This window comes from Brachyhypopomus gauderio, chromosome 14, assembly GCF_052324685.1.
Source record: "Brachyhypopomus gauderio isolate BG-103 chromosome 14, BGAUD_0.2, whole genome shotgun sequence".
NCBI classification, from domain to species: domain Eukaryota; kingdom Metazoa; phylum Chordata; class Actinopteri; order Gymnotiformes; family Hypopomidae; genus Brachyhypopomus; species Brachyhypopomus gauderio.
In genome coordinates this window covers 8511602-8527124 of record NC_135224.1, presented here as the reverse complement: position 1 = coordinate 8527124, position 15523 = coordinate 8511602, and the positions used below count along the sequence as shown (strand labels likewise).

General features: G+C 39.8%; 2 protein-coding genes across 4 annotated transcripts; one reads left to right on the top strand and one right to left on the bottom strand.

The window, feature by feature from the left end:
* Positions 1–1512: 1512 nt before the first annotated feature.
* Positions 1513–7758, top strand: LOC143475265 (ubiquitin carboxyl-terminal hydrolase 47). 2 transcript variants are annotated; one of them, XM_076973053.1, is made up of 11 exons: positions 1513–2128; positions 4255–4365; positions 4589–4719; positions 4791–4861; positions 4983–5105; positions 5226–5321; positions 5533–5661; positions 6065–6193; positions 6289–6311; positions 6782–6816; positions 6979–7758. In XM_076973053.1, exons 1-11 carry the CDS (start codon positions 2055–2057, stop codon positions 7167–7169), a joined length of 1113 nt encoding a protein of 370 aa, XP_076829168.1. In that variant the 5' UTR covers positions 1513–2054; the 3' UTR covers positions 7170–7758. The 2 variants fall into 2 exon arrangements, with proteins under 2 accessions (XP_076829168.1, XP_076829169.1); XM_076973054.1 differs by lacking the exon at positions 1513–2128 and adding an exon at positions 2508–3470.
* Positions 7759–8114: 356 nt separating this feature from the next.
* Positions 8115–14623, bottom strand: casp23 (caspase 23, apoptosis-related cysteine peptidase). Of its 2 annotated transcripts, XM_076972911.1 has the most exons (11): positions 14227–14623; positions 13915–13965; positions 13526–13593; positions 13194–13367; positions 12828–13007; positions 10846–10917; positions 10582–10761; positions 10180–10411; positions 9924–10028; positions 9679–9788; positions 8115–9587 (listed from the first exon to the last, which is right to left on the bottom strand). In XM_076972911.1, exons 1-11 carry the CDS (start codon positions 14294–14296, stop codon positions 9480–9482), a joined length of 1350 nt encoding a protein of 449 aa, XP_076829026.1. In that variant the 5' UTR covers positions 14297–14623; the 3' UTR covers positions 8115–9479. The 2 variants fall into 2 exon arrangements, with proteins under 2 accessions (XP_076829026.1, XP_076829027.1); XM_076972912.1 differs by lacking the exon at positions 13915–13965.
* Between the last annotated feature and the right edge of the window lie 900 nt (positions 14624–15523).

Below are 15523 nucleotides of genomic sequence, written 5' to 3'. Positions count from 1 at the left end.
GGCTAGAAGCTAGCGAACCGGGGCTAGAAGCTAGCGAACCGGGGCTAGAAGCTATCGGATCGGGGCTAGAAGCTATCGGATCACGGCTAGAAGCTATCGGATCACGGCTAGAAGCTAGCGAACCGGGGCTAGAAGCTAGCGAACCGGGGCTAGAAGCTAGCGAACCGGGGCTAGAAGCTATCGGATCACGGCTAGAAGCTATCGGACCGGGGCTAGAAGCTATCGGACCGGGGCTAGAAGCTATCGGACCGGGGCTAGAAGCTATCGAACCGGGGCTAGAAGCTATCGGACCGGGGCTAGAAGCTAGCGAACCGGAGCTAGATGCTAGCGAACCGGGGCTAGATGCTAGCGGGTCACAGCTAGATGCTAGCGGACGTACGTGTACTCCCAGCCGAGAGCTTGATCTTTCAAACGCGGACAGCAACTGTTCCACTGAAACCGGCTGGGAACAGTAACAGTACTGGGGACAGTAACAGTACTGGGAACAGTAACAGGGAACAGCACCAACTTTTAGCCGCGAGCTTCCTGCTATGTAGTCTGCAGCAGTGAAATGCTGGCTACACACAAAGATGCTCCGTATCACAAAGTTTTCCCCTTCATCCCTCCTAATTGCACAAACCCATTTTCTTTTCTGCTCGTCGTCAGCCGGAAAACCGTAGAAACTGAGATACGACTGTTTTTGCTTCGAGATCGAGCACCCTGGTGCACTGCAAAAGCTCTTGTTATTGGACTCTGCCATTGTTTAATGTGTAACGGAAGTAACTTTACCCTGCGACGAGAGCTTCCGGAAGAAAAAATGCGGAAGTGTGAAAAGGGCCTATAACGTGCTGTTATCACACATATCTGCAGGGTTAGAACACTTCTCAACCAGTCGGATTGTGAACTAACTGTTGTATAATTGGCGAATAATCATTTAGTGTTAGAAGGGGAGGGACAACTGTGAATTTTGATTGGACATAAATTTAAGTAGATTTCTCAATGGGACCAATTAGGTTTACAAATTTATATGTAATTCATTGGCCTTTTGGCGAGCTACTCGGAAAGGGGTGGCGAGCTGGTAGCTCGCGAGCGACGTGTTGGAGACCCCTGGCATAAAGCATATGGCTTAAAAAAAAACTCAGGAGCGTTGTGTCCTGTGGTTTTATTTTTTTTCTTTGGTGACATGATGAAATGAAATGACAAAAAACGTTTGTTAAGGTTTCCTGACTAGACAAGACTAACATTAATGTTAGACAGTAAGGCTGTGTCCCAAACAGCACACTCTGGATCATTACATACTGCACTACTGAAAGCACTTCAAACGATGGTGTCCTTTTATTTATTCGTTTGTTTATTTGTTTTATTTATTATATTTTATTTTTTACACATTCAGTGTAGTAGCACTCTGCAGTTTCGGACCTGGCCAGAGAGTAATGTAACGTTTCAGAGAGCTTTCTGACAAGCGGTAATATGCAATAATAATAATGCAATACTGCGCGTGCGCACTGCTGGCGTTGTAGCCTCTGTATTTACTCAACGTATGGACGGATAGCCATAGCTAGTTCACCTTATCTTGTTGAAGGAACTCACCATAGTTCACCTAGCCATACAGCCATATACCTATAAATGCCCCATGCAGAGAAAAGTTGCATAATTGCAGTCAGAAGGAGACTATCAACGACTATCAACTATCAACAAGGAGACTATCAACTTGGAAATGTTAATGAAATCAATGAAACAAACGCTAGCTTGCGGCAGACAACTCTTGCCATTATTTTGAATTAGGATGCAGTGGTCATTTTAAACCCTTAATGCTTATATTACATATCGTTTCAACAACCCAGTTTGTTTATGTAATGTACTTGTAGTGGATAAATGAAACAACTGCGAAGTGAAAGCATACCAGTTTGATATGACAGAGTGAAAAAGTGAAACTAAAACTGATTCGTTTTCTCGCTTGCTTCCTTTTTTGGCATAGTTCATATTACATGCTTTGAAACATTTCGGGAAATATCTGGGCATATATCAATAAGGAATAGGGTAATTCTACTAATAGTTTTGTAAGAGCTAACGAGATGGTGTGGACTTTTGTGGAAACCATCCTGAGATGTTTCAGGAACGTGCCACCAAATACTGAGGAACTAATAAGGTAGGAATAGCAGACAACACTGCAGCCTGTATTTGAACAGTTCTGGATATTTCGGTTTGCATATGTGGATTTAGAATAACTGCAATGACGATGACTCCTGTGTGCTTAAGGAAAGGAAAGTTAAGGGACGTTTGGCGGAATTTACGACAGCACCTGACCTCCGGAAATACAGTTTATTACCAAAACGAATAGAATTGGCGATAGTGTGAACAAGGATGAAAGTTAAACCTAGTATTTCTGGGCTTATCTGAACATAGTAGGTATAGCGAAATCCAGGGTTGCAAACTTTTCAAGATCGCTTGGAGTGAGATTTGAACCTGGAGGAGGTGGCGAGCGTAAATTGTTGACGGGGGGGCGAACGTAAAATGGACGACTCACACTAGGCACGGTTTGCTGGATCCGTGCTGGGGCCCGGTTATCCCCCCTCCCCACTCCCCCGCTGGCCTGCACTCACACTCGCTTCAGCAACCCGGCCCGAGCACGCTTACGTCATCACAACGCCGCTTTATTTGGAAAAAAAGCGCGCTCGCACAACACTATAGAGCTCATGATTCTCTTTTTATTGTATTTTTGGAGTCGTTTTGGGAGTGCAGAAACACGGTGCAAGCACAGATTTATCGATCATTTAACACAACGATTGTCTGCTAATCGCTTTGCCGCTATGACTGTTTAACGTGAGCGTCGCATCACTGATGTCATGTTTGAGTTCCAGCGAAATGAACCAATCAGACGAGGCACCAAGCGGGCCCGGGCACGGATAGCGCTCACACTAGAAGCGAACCGTGCCCGAGTCCACATGAATCGTGCCCTGGCCCACCTCTTCAAAGCGGGCCCGAGCACGGTTAACTGATCCGGGCCCGGGCACGGTTGGAGCGCTCACACTAGCCAAACGAACCGTGCTTCGGCAGGCAACCGTGCCCGGGCCCGGATCACAGAGCCTAGTGTGAGTACGCCCTAAGTGTTATATCGCGATCTAACGATCGCCGGTGGTTGGCGCCAGAGAGAACTAGTAACTCATTGAATCATAGATGTGGATCAGAGGTAAATAAACTAGATGTTTTTTCGGCGTGAGATATCGGAAGTGTGGCGTGAGAGCGTGTGAAAACGGTCAAATGCGTGTGTCTCACGCTCAATGCGTGAGAGTTTGCAACCCTGGAAATCTTAATTCCTCGAGTTTAGTCCCAAACAGCATCGCCCTGCCGGAATGTGAAGTGTTGCCCTCAAACTCGGTGCCATTTAATCGGATTAAAGTATCCTGCTGCTGCCCTATAGGTTTAATCTTGCGCTGATATTAGGACAACGGTTTAAAGTTTTTTTCTTTAGATCCAAGTGTTCCAAGGAGGTCAGTGTGGTCTTCCCTAGTCTGTCGGGTCGTATGTTATCATTATGTTCAGCAGTGTAATCTCCCTTCTTAATATCACACCGATATATTTTGACACACTAAATGTTTTGGCATTTTTTCTGATTGCTTTAGTTAAATTTTGGCTCAATTAATACCCACTTTGCTGTGACTTTTGTTGGTGCTTTTTAAAGATACAAAACACTTTAGATGCAAAATCTAAATTTAATTAATAAACATTTAATTAGACCTTGTGCATAGGCAAGGGCATAGGGTTGCTCTTGACATTGGTGGGGATGTGGCACTTACGGAAAACGCAAATTTTACCCTCTTGATCAATATATTGGTGGGGACAATTCAATAAACCCTGGATATTGGGGACGTGTCACTTCTGTCCATGTTAATTCCATGCTAGCCATACCTAAGAATTAAACCCAACAGTCTGTCAAACTTAATGTGCTGCAATTTAGCAGGCAGATGAGGTAAAGCTAGTAAATCGATTTTGCTCCTGGAATGGTAAACAGTATTTGAATTCAACTGAAGAGTGTCTATATATTGTTATATATATATATATATATATAGTTGTTGTGAGAATGTCTAGCCAGAGTTCTGTTACCAATGAAAACGTAATACTCCTATCACAAATAGGACTTTGGTTTTATCTTCTAATTCTGGAACACACAAAATAAATTATTTTGTAAATTTCACTGACAATTCTTCATTGCTGAATGCTATACAGTCAAAAGCTGTGAGTTCTAATAAAGTTAAACACAATACTTTTACCCAGATGTGGTGAAAAACAGTACCATGGGTTGAAAAATCAGGGTGCTACCTGCTACCTGAACTCAGTCCTGCAGTGTCTCTTCATGACCCCAGAGTTTAGAGAAGCTGTAAAGAGGTACTATTTCTTGTTACTGTGCCTTAATTATTGCTGTCTCTTGTATGAAATGTTCTTTCAAAATGTACAGATAAACTGACAATATTGTTATTTTTATTTGAGTGTGTCTTAGTTTGTATTATCCTCACCACATTTGTGGAAATAATTTGTATGAATATGTAGAACTACAATTAGCGGTTCATAAATATGCCACACCTTTTTGTTAATATTGTTTTCATGTTAGTTTTAAGCAAGGTCCAAAGTTCTCTAATGAAAGTGGTGATCTGTTGATGCAAATACAAAACCTCTTTGAGAAGCTAGAAGTGGTTGATGGTACTACTGAAGGGATAACTCGGAGCTTGTGCATCAGAAGTGGTGAGTCACTTTTAATGTCTTTCATTAAATGTCTGTTCTCTGTATTATTAATAACGTCATAATGTGTTTAGTTTATGAACAGCAAGATGCAGTGGAATACTTTCAGAAAATCTTAAAAACAGTTGAGCCACAAGTGAGGAAGGTAGGCTTAAAATGTTTTGAATCTTCTTTATGTTTTGCATTCAATTTGCTGGCATTCTCATTCTTTTTGCACAACCTGCCATTTGACTGGTGACACAATATATTTTTAATACAATTTTCAGGGATTTGAAGGGAAATTGAGTAACAGAAGTAAATGTTCAAATGACCATGTGTACCAAGACAGGTCTCCCTTCATCACAGTCCCTTTAGCCGTTGAGGCTGGGCATAATGAATTGTACAATGTGGTAAGAAGATTCTCTATTCAGTGTAATCATTGTAATAATTCAGTGTAGGCCAGAAGCATCCTTGCTGATATAATGCATTTGTTATATTAAACAGTTATTCACAACTTTTACTTTGTACAGAAAGAGGGACTGGAAGCTTTTTTCAAACTTTCAAGGTTAGATGAAGACAACTGGTTGTATTGTGACCAGTGTGACCAAAAAACAGAAACAGAGACTGTGAGTAACTGTCACATGAGAAATTTTACTCTCCTGATTAGTCACTGTAAAAGATTATTGCATGCAGAAATCAGCCCATGCTGAACTCAGACCATACTGAAATCCCTCAGTTAGTCACTCAGGGCTTTAGTTTATATATAACCAGTCAACTCCTTGTATCTAATGGAATAACTCTGTTATGGCTTTTGTTTGACACCTTTATTATTTCTAGTGGATTGAAATGGAAGAGTTTCCTACTATCCTGACCCTGCACTTGAAGCGGTTTGACTTTGACTATGTGCAGATGAGGCATGTGAAGAATGGCTGTCCCATGGATATTCCCCTGAGTATACACCTCAAAGTATGATATTGTCCAACCCACGCTCAATCCAGGTGTGCTGAGACATCCATCCAATCAAATTGTTTCTGCTCATCCATGATGTCACAATGACATCCTGCACGTGGTGCTCCTCTTCATCTCATCTCGGTCTCTTTATTAATGCATGCGCTCACCACCGGCCTGCTCTGAAATTCCAGTACAGTTTTCCCGTGTCCTGGTTTCCTTGCGCCAGTGGTCTGTCTAATCCAGCGTTTGACCCTGTTGTATTTTCATTGCCTGACTATGAATTCCCCAGTGTGTTGACCACTGTTTAGGACAGTCATTGTTAGATGAGCCTCGGTAATGTTTAGTACATGGATTCTTCTTCCCATTAGTTACATATGAATTAATTAATCCTCTGATACTGATCTTTTTTTCTCCTCAGGACTGTGAATATGGTCTTTATGCAGTTATTAACCACAGCGGAGGATATAGCGGAGGTCACTATAATGCCATCATCAAGTCATTTGAAGATAACATGTGGTACTGCTTTGATGACTCTTCTGTTACGAAGGTAATTGCAATAATGTGTTACTACCTACCTAGTGTTATTTTATCTTTTTGATTTTGTGTTGATTTTAACATCTTGTGGACTTTTTACCTCAACAGGATTCAGTGAGCTCCCTCAAACAGTGAGTACAATGCATTCTGTCCATACTTTAGATTCTTATGAATGTTAGATGTCATGGAAACTGCTCCCGCTACTTCCTTGGGCTTGTGTGTGTGTGTGTGTGTGTGTGTGTGTGTGTGTGTGTGTGAGAGAGAGAGTGTGAGTGTGTGTGTGTGATCCATTTCACCTGTCTCTTGTCTCATTAGTGTCATGTGTTGCACCTGTGTGTTGTTTGTGTCTGGGTATACAAGTTTGCATGTTACCTTTAATATTTGTCACTCTTTGTTTAGACGAGTCCCTTCTTTGTCTGTGTGGTTTGTGTTAATAAAGGTTTCTGTAAATAAAGTTTCATTTTTTTAACTTAATGCCTCTGCATACTGACTCATTCCTTGATATTGACGTGCACCCCGTTTTACATCAGATATATGTTTTTCTTTTTAACTGAGTTATAAATTTCACCACACTGATCTCTGTATGTTTGTAATTTTGTAGCTCTCGGCTGGCCTATTTACTGATGTACAGAAGGAGTAAGTAAACAGTTGTTTATCCTCAATTTGTTTTATAAAATGACAATAACTCCTTACTATGCTGAAATACATGTACATTTTGAATGCAATCATAAAGACAAAGTATAGGATGTTTGACTTTAATTTAGGTTTGCTGTTATATTTTCATCCTTCTTCCCACAGCGGTGTCAGTCCAAGTGGGTAGTTCTCCTCTACGATGGAAACATCTAGGCATGATGGCTGCTGGAGTTCTGTGTTTGATTCCAGTGCTTTGGAGAGCTTTGAGTAGGGTTCAGTTTGCTCAAAGAATTAGAATAGTAAAGTCATTTTTAAATGTCTCACTAATGGAAAACCCATTCATATGTGGTGGCTAAACATTTTGGTGAAAAATAACAACACGAGGGGAAAAGGCTAGTAGATCAGAGATGAGGTGAAACTGGCCATACCAACATCTAGGACATGTTCATGTTTAGAAGTTTGTTGAATTCATTTGTTCTGCAGGAAATAATTCTAAGTAAAGTATTGATGAGTAAAAAATACTCCAGTGGGTGTTTCACCAAGTTCATTCATGAAATGTTCATTCATGAAAACTGACCATTTATCTGTGGTTATAGCAGTGTATTTGCCTGGCTTGTGTGGACTCATTTTTGGACTGTAATTTTTGGGGTGGGACGAATGCAGCTGTTTCCTATTTTGAGGGGGGGGGGGGGGGGGATACATCCCTCGTACTTCCTATCCCAACGTGATCAACCCAGTCAAACTGCAGTCCTTTGATATGCTGGGAATTAAAAATGGACATTTTGGTGCAGGGTCTCTTCTATTTGTTTAACCTTGAGGTACACTGCACTAGTGTGTATAACTTTGTTTCCATGGGGTATGATATCTTTTGGTACTTTGATTAAGAATAGTTGTTCTATTGTTTAATAATTTTATTGTTGGTTAATTAATAAATATTGTTGTCTATCCATGATCTCTCTTGGCTCTCTCTATAGTAGGCCACATAAACTCATAATAAGTATCAGATGAATGTAAATGTATGCTAATACCACTTCCCTATAAAATATCTGCTTTGCGTGTTTCTTAGGCCAATCCCATGAGTAAGGGTAATGAATGGTAAATCTCTGATAAAGTAGGCTATTGTTTATAGAAGGGACCTTTTTAAGGTTGGGAGAGTAGTTAAAAATCATAACTAAAACTACTAGTGGTTTAGCATCCACTTTATCTCATATGTTTAATGATCAGTGAAGATATATTAGTAAATACATTTTTAACCCTGTAACGCATCTCGTGCTGCGGAGCGAGAGGACGGACACAATTGCTGAGAGGAGCGAGATTTATTCAAGGGAATACCATACTCATCGTCCGATAACCAGTCCGGGTCCATAACGGGAGGGCAGTCCGAAAAACATGCGTAAACAGGCATTACCAAGACAGGGGACACGAGTACAGACAATGGATCAAAAGACAGGAACAATCAACGGCCAGGTACAGCGATCAACATAGACACAATCAAAATACCAGACAAAGGACAAGGGAGACTCAGGGGCTTATATACATGGGCCCGAAACAAGGAACAGGTGTGGATGATAATACAGGGACGTGGTAACAAACGAGGAATCACGGAGACAAACGAGCAGGGCGGGACGAACGGGCAAGGAGCACAGACATGAGGGAACCCGGAGTGACAGCTAAGGGAGGGGGCGAGGCCATACGTGACAAACCCCCCCACACACACAAACTTTCTCTTACCTTTTTACTCTTCCATTCACATATTGCTTTACTCACTAACTTGATGCAAATTGACTTTGAAATTTGTGAAAATTTTCCTTCCCATTTTCTCATAGAAAATCCTATTTCCCATAGAATACAACATCTATTGGCACAAAATGTTATCTTAGCTATTTACAATTTAGATACCTTAGCCATCACACCTCATGGGTGTAAATAAGTGCTATACTGAGATGTGCAATTATAGTGTTAAATGATAAAAGTATGAAGCTTTTTTTACATTCAAAGCAGGTATTGTCCGTGTGTGTGTGTTACAGCTATGCAACTTTGAACTGAGATGGAAACTATGAAAAATGGCAAACCATAAACATTTCTTCTTGAAATTGTATTTATCTATTTATTTCCCTGACGTTTGTCAATTGTAGCTTCATTACATATATTAATGATCAAATACTAATAAAATAAAAAATGCTGCAAGACTAAAATTATTCCACTGTCTTATCATGAGCACCATCCTTGTACTGCGAGACTTTAAACAGCTGTCATAATGCATAAAATACAACAATACAGCAATTGCCAACATGTTTAGTAAAATATTCACATTTGTACTAAAGCACCAGGTCAACTTCACAGGAAGACAGAACACCATAATGCTGATGAACAAACCAGTTGTCTCAACAGCCACATGGTCATCAGTCAAGCTCCTTGTGCACACTTTACAATTACATAATTTTACATGCTATGGGTAGGATAAGTTCACTTGAGGGCCCTGCAATGTTCACACCCTGAGTCACCCTTCAGTTCTGGGATTGGTACAGTTGAGGTTGCTGTTGTACAAAATGAGGAGCTATCATTTCCCAGTGATAAAGTAACTGGTAAATCAGATCACAGTTTTCAAAATGTCTGCTATGGTTCTGGCAAAGGAATCATTTTGGCTGTGGTAACAAGTTCTAGACTCAAAGTCCAGGAAACAGATAAAACTTCTTTGAAAGAGTGGTTCTCTCCATGCATGGCATTTGGTAACGACGGTCCTCCTTTGCTTCTTCCTCAAACCAATATAAAATCTGTAGTCGTTAAAAAATAAAATAAAATTAGAAATTTAGAATTCAGCACCAACTTTAGCTAATAGTTATTTTGCTCAAAAACAAAACGTGCCTTTCTGAACAGCTCCATGATGTCATCTTCATGTGCATGTTCATTGAAGATTTTTACAAGGCTTTGGATGAAGACCGAGCCAGTCTCTGGATTCCTCCAGGATACAGTGTCTGTAATGAAGATGCATGGTTGAGAATATAAATCAGTGATGCATATGCATGGCATAAACACTAGTAACAACAGTATTTCACTAAAATTTTTAACTGCTGAATAATGTGACATTGAATAATGTCAGTGTGCGTAACCTGGAGTGCAGGATCTGAGGCAACCAAAGTCTTTCTCTCTAAGTTGTTTTGTTCTTTTTCCTTTACATTTTACGCTATCAGGCACCCACACGTAACCTTCCTTATCTGGAGATGAATGATGTATATTAGTCCTACAAAGTATCAAACTCTATAATACAATAAGTAACAATTTAAGTATGCAGCATACAAAAGAATTATGAGCATTTCACAGAAGTGTTTTGATCATGGTACTTGGAATAATGTTAAATGATCCTACCTCCTCTGCAAGCCTGAATGAGAATGATTTTTGGCTTGTCTATTAGGCCTGGGCAGTTCTCAGAGTTAAGGTTTTGAAAGATTTTCTCGACGGGGAAAATATCTTCATCGTCTTCAACATAAATCCCATGAATCCCCTCAGGTCCACCATGGGACATAATCACAACAAATGTGCTGTCTGAATATCTGTGTTCATTGCACTGTGAAAAATAGCTGAAAGCAGCCTCCATACCCTGCAAAGGTGATGCGGCAAACATTTACCTGATGTGTCTGAGTGTTTTGTTATTGACTATAACATATGACTATTTACAGCGATTCAGACATATAATTATGTGGGGGGCAGTACATAAGTAATGCAAAATATGTGCAAAAGACAACAGGGCATTTGTTTTTTGAAGCATACCTTTGCAGACAGGTTGTTCAGTATTATAACATTATAACCTAAGCACTCAAGTAGAATCCTCATGCTCTTTTCATCCATGTCTGCTCCAGGTCGATAATAGTCTTTGCAGCTGAATTCAATGTTGTTGATGATCATAGCCAGTCGCTTTCTGTCACTGGATTTCTCTTTTGTTTCATAAATCTAGGTAGAAAATGCATACAGCTCTCCAAACACTATTGCTGTCACATGAACATAAATGTATGATGTATGGTAATGGTATAATACCGGTTCGGTACGCTTTTGTGTCTTGAATTCAGGTTGACACAACTTCAAAGAATCACATTTAGCTTGAGAGGGCTGAAAAATTGTTAAAGATATTTCTAATTAGATGACACAGATTTAGTGAACCTTTTTTTATGTCAATGAACATCAGAATGACAAGCCCTAGTGTTTGACTACGAACTTGACTTAGCCAAGTTGTCATACATCAGAGTACTCTGTAAACATTTTCTGTTGGCTAAGGTTTTGAGGACAATGACTGAAATTCACTAGGCTGCACATTTCTATAGTACAAAGTTACACATTACTGCATGTGGAAGATTGACTGCAAGAGATTGGATAGTAAACGTAGGAAACAGGAAGAACTGCACAAGCCAAACTGCATGTCAAATTTTAGTGCAATACATTTCCTGACATTCCTGTCTGTCTGTTATGTCAGACTCTCAAGACATAAAATCACAATAGATATCATCTTTTGCAATGCAGTGTAGAAATAATCTTTTGGAATGTCTTATCCAGCCTCTGTAGGCTTCAGCTGTGATGTCCTCACACACTACATCCATGGCATTCAGCAATGTCATATGTCTATATGTGCTTGCCAGCTGAGGGTTCATACTGTAAGACGTACCTCTGAACTGGTTGACCATTAGTTGATCTAAAGCTTCCTACACTCCTCATTATCAGTGAAGGTCATAATTCCACCTCATTTTACCACAACAGTCTAATGAAGATGTATAAAAGATGCTTTACAGGTTATGTTGACTGGTTCAGCATATATGAATGTAATAACTTGAATGTAATGACTTTTTAACTAATGCTGATATCTTTTGGGGGTAGGACTATTCAACAGAGAACAAGTATTTTGACATGACAAGTAAAGTAACTGATAACATAGGAAACAGCAGACAATTGTACAAAATAATTTGTTTCATTAAGCCAAGTATTTGGTATTTGTTCATAATGAGTAAGCCATTGCCTTCATGATGTGTACGAGTGACCAGATGGTGTGGAGATTGGAAAAGTAAATTTGAGAAATTCAATTATTTAAATAAATTTTGAGAAAAACTAAATAAATTTGCATATCTCAGGGTTCAGGAATATAAATGGTCATGTTTCACTTTGGGGCCAACAGGTTTCATTGTTGAAGGGGAACAGTGTCTCAGGGTGCTTCGTACCTGCTCACCTTATGGTGTGTGGCAGAGCATCTTGTCCACAGCAACTCTTATGTTTAGCAGTACACACATTTCCTGGAAGCCGGCCTATCACCAATACTACCAGGCTTCAGGAATGCCCACGCTGCCTTCTCTGTTTTTCCTTGTTAGTTAAGCTGTCAGACCAACTGGAGTTCCTACTATTAAATAATCATTAATGTATGCTCCAAAACCCTGAAGTGTTACCCTGTCCGATATGATGACACCCTGCCTGATATGATACCTTGTCTTATATGATACCCTGTCTGATATGCTGATACACTGTCTGATATGATGATACCCTGTCTGTGCATGGTCATGCTACACCACTTTCCTGCTCTATTTCCTCCTGTCTGTTGGACCAGTTTCTTTGAGTTGAAGCTATTTGCATGTGTCCTGGACTCATCAGATGTTAATTCATCCTTCTTTCTCAAACTTGTGTATATTACCACATAAGATACTGTTTGCTTGTCCTCTTTGTATTTATGCCTTGAGTGTATTTCATGCATGAGCCTAATACCAAAATCTCACTATCGAGTGATACACAAAGCAAAGGTTTGGCTTTTGAATGCAACATTTCTCAACTCTGTTATGTCTACTGTAAAAAATGGTATATGAATCATATTCAAATTTACTGATTTGAATTCAAAAACAACACTGCTGTGAGTAAATGTTCACCAGCTCATCACTCATGTCATGTCCTCATGCAGCTCTGTCCCTAATTACTACATGACCAGCTATGCCCGATCAGGTTTGCCTGATCTCCACCAAATAACCACCAAGTATACCGAGTTGTACCTTTTTCGTCTCACAGCCACTATTGCCACAGACCGTGGCATTGTGCACCTGCCCCTTCCATTCACCCATGCAGTTCCAGCAGAACTCGTAGGTGCGTCCCATAGCCGTCGTACAGATGGTGCAGTGGACACACAGGTTCGTCTTATTGGCTCTCTCCACATAGGACTTGCATCCGGGACACTGATTGTAGCGCAAGAATCAGAGATAGAGTCAGGCTGACACAAAACATACCAGGTAAATCACGCAAAGTGTTACGTGATTTTAAGTTTTTTTTTAACCCATTACAGTTCTTTTACTCTTATGTTGTCAGTAATATATGAAGCATTTATTATTATTTATTAGAGAATGTAAGCAAAATGTTCTTACGGTTTTATAGTCGCAGAATTTTGCAGCACTCAGAGCACCAAGTCTTTCTTCAAAAAAACTCTTTATCCTTGGAGGTAGGGTAGCTAACTGACACAGTTCTTGGTAAGAAAATCTTGCTGAACACATTTCCTTCTTCTTCTTATCAAATGTTGGGCAGGTGAATTTAGTTTCCATCTAAAATAAAGAAATAATGTTTTATTAAAAAATACACTTTATTAATAGCATGTTGAAGTATAATTATTATAATGCAAAATGTCTCAAATTGTGTAACAAATGGGATGGTTCTATATTAAACAGAAATCAAATATTAAATCAATAGGAAACGGGCATACCTGCTTAAGACAGTACTTGGACCATGCTATCAAGTAGTCTAATGGCATTTTATGACCACATGGAACAACTGACAAAAGAAAATGTCAAAGTTTCAAACCCTTGTAGCAGAGAGTGGTGTAACAAAGAGTGGTTTACAATTCTGGTATTTTTTTTATTCCTGCCTTACTATGTGGCTGCTCTAGATTTTGTGATTCAATTTTAATGTACAGTTTGGGTACACACTGAGTATAGCGGAACTGAAATGGTTAGGCCTATATCGCTATCTATCTATGACAATACAACTATCGGATCTGAATCTGCATCGGAGGATTCTCTCCTTTAACTTCAGGTCAGGACCAAAGGAGGGCACACTGTTGAAAGCAATTAACTGGAACTTAATGGAACTTACCGACTTCCACTTTTTCTGGGCAGTGGTCTGATTGTTCACTTTTTGAGATTCCTAAAATTTGTTAGTTAGTGTTAGTTAGTTAGTAAACATTGTCTGAGTAGTAAACATTTCCGTTGCTTGAAAAGGTACTTTCAGTTTCTCTTTGTGGCCTTTTATTAATACTAAAAGGTTCTTTAATCTAAATATTTAATGTCTTGTCCTTGTCTTGTCTTTTCTCTAATCCACAACGTAATAACCAATTTATACACTATCAACATTTTAATTAAACAATGCAGTATTTTAAATATATAATTGATAACAAGTGAAACTTACTTAGATTACTAAAAAATGATAAAGGTGCTGCGTCTTTTGAGCAGTTGTCCTTTTCTTCGGGGTCTGACATTTCCAGATTAAGAGTAAGTTAAGAGCAGGCTTTTATTCTTTCACTCCAACCACTTCTATGGAGAAAACACTGTCACGTCCTCCGTAGCGAGGCCGGCCGGTGGTGCTGGCTCTGACTGCAATGCAGCGAGGACGAGACGTCACGGTTCCTGCCACAATCAGATACTAATGCAAACGTGTCGGGACAAAAATGTGTGGAAACGTGTAATAGCTGCGTTAGAAACAAACACGGCGAACTGCATTTCCACTATATACAGATTTTCCACGTGACATTCTCAGCTCCAAGTAATCCAAAATTTTATCTGACGTCGTCATATGAGTATGACTTGAAACTTCCGTAATATTGACTATATATAGTCAACACGCTCGTCGTTAGGGCTGTTATACGAGGGTACAGAACCCCACCTCCACTCCCAAAAGCATGCATTATAAGTTTAAATCAAGGCTAGAACATGTAATACACACTAAGACCTGGATGAGTTTAGCGATGTATACATGGGGTAGGAACACCAAGCAGAATATACGACTTGATGCAGTTTCTAGAATTATGAAACCCTGTGATAATCAGGAATAATCACCAGGTTTGCAGGGCTGGGTAAAATGAGCATGGATAAACGAACATGAGGAGTTATGAATAATGACCAGCCATGAGGGATTCAGGAAACGGGGTACGGGGTACACAGGTGAATCAAGAAACACAGGTGAGAGGAATGACAAAGGGCTAACCAGGGCCATAAAACAGGAAGAAAACATGGACGCACATGGTAAACGAAAACACGGAAGTAAACGCACTTACACGAACATGATTGACAGAGGGGGAGGAGTCATTCATGACACTTGAACAAAAAAATATGTCTGACGCAACAAAAATGTCTGGTTTTAGATTTTACTTGGAAACATGGGTTTCACAAATTGACAAAAAAAAAAAAAGAAAATAGTAAAAATGGTCCTGACAGCCTACTCGAATTACAAGGGCCGCTTAGAGCCACTGGGGGTTGGGGGAAATAGCACCAAGATATCATGATGAGCATATTAATTACATAAGAATTCGATGCTGAGATGGTGGTATGGGGAACCCCAAATGAAATTCTGCTTAGGGCCCCATAAATGCTTGGGCCCTGTGTCAAAGCACAAAGATTATTTAAGATGGATGGCCTACCTTTTTTGTTGTTGATAAAATAAGTTGTCAGTGAGCACATCTACATATCTACATCTAAATGTAGTAAGA

Coding starts and splice junctions, on each gene's coding strand:
- LOC143475265 (XM_076973053.1), top strand. CDS start 2,055: ATGGTGTGGACTTTTGTGGAAACCATCCTGAGATGTTTCAGGAACGTG. Junction 2,129..4,254: donor AATACTGAGGAACTAATAAG/GTAGGAATAGCA, acceptor ACTTTTACCCAG/ATGTGGTGAAAAACAGTACC. Junction 5,106..5,225: donor ATAATGAATTGTACAATGTG/GTAAGAAGATTC, acceptor TACTTTGTACAG/AAAGAGGGACTGGAAGCTTT.
- casp23 (XM_076972911.1), bottom strand. CDS start 14,296: ATGTCAGACCCCGAAGAAAAGGACAACTGCTCAAAAGACGCAGCACCT. Junction 13,368..13,525: donor CCAAGTACTGTCTTAAGCAG/GTATGCCCGTTT, acceptor TCTTTATTTTAG/ATGGAAACTAAATTCACCTG. Junction 9,789..9,923: donor CCTCAGATCCTGCACTCCAG/GTTACGCACACT, acceptor TCTTCATTACAG/ACACTGTATCCTGGAGGAAT.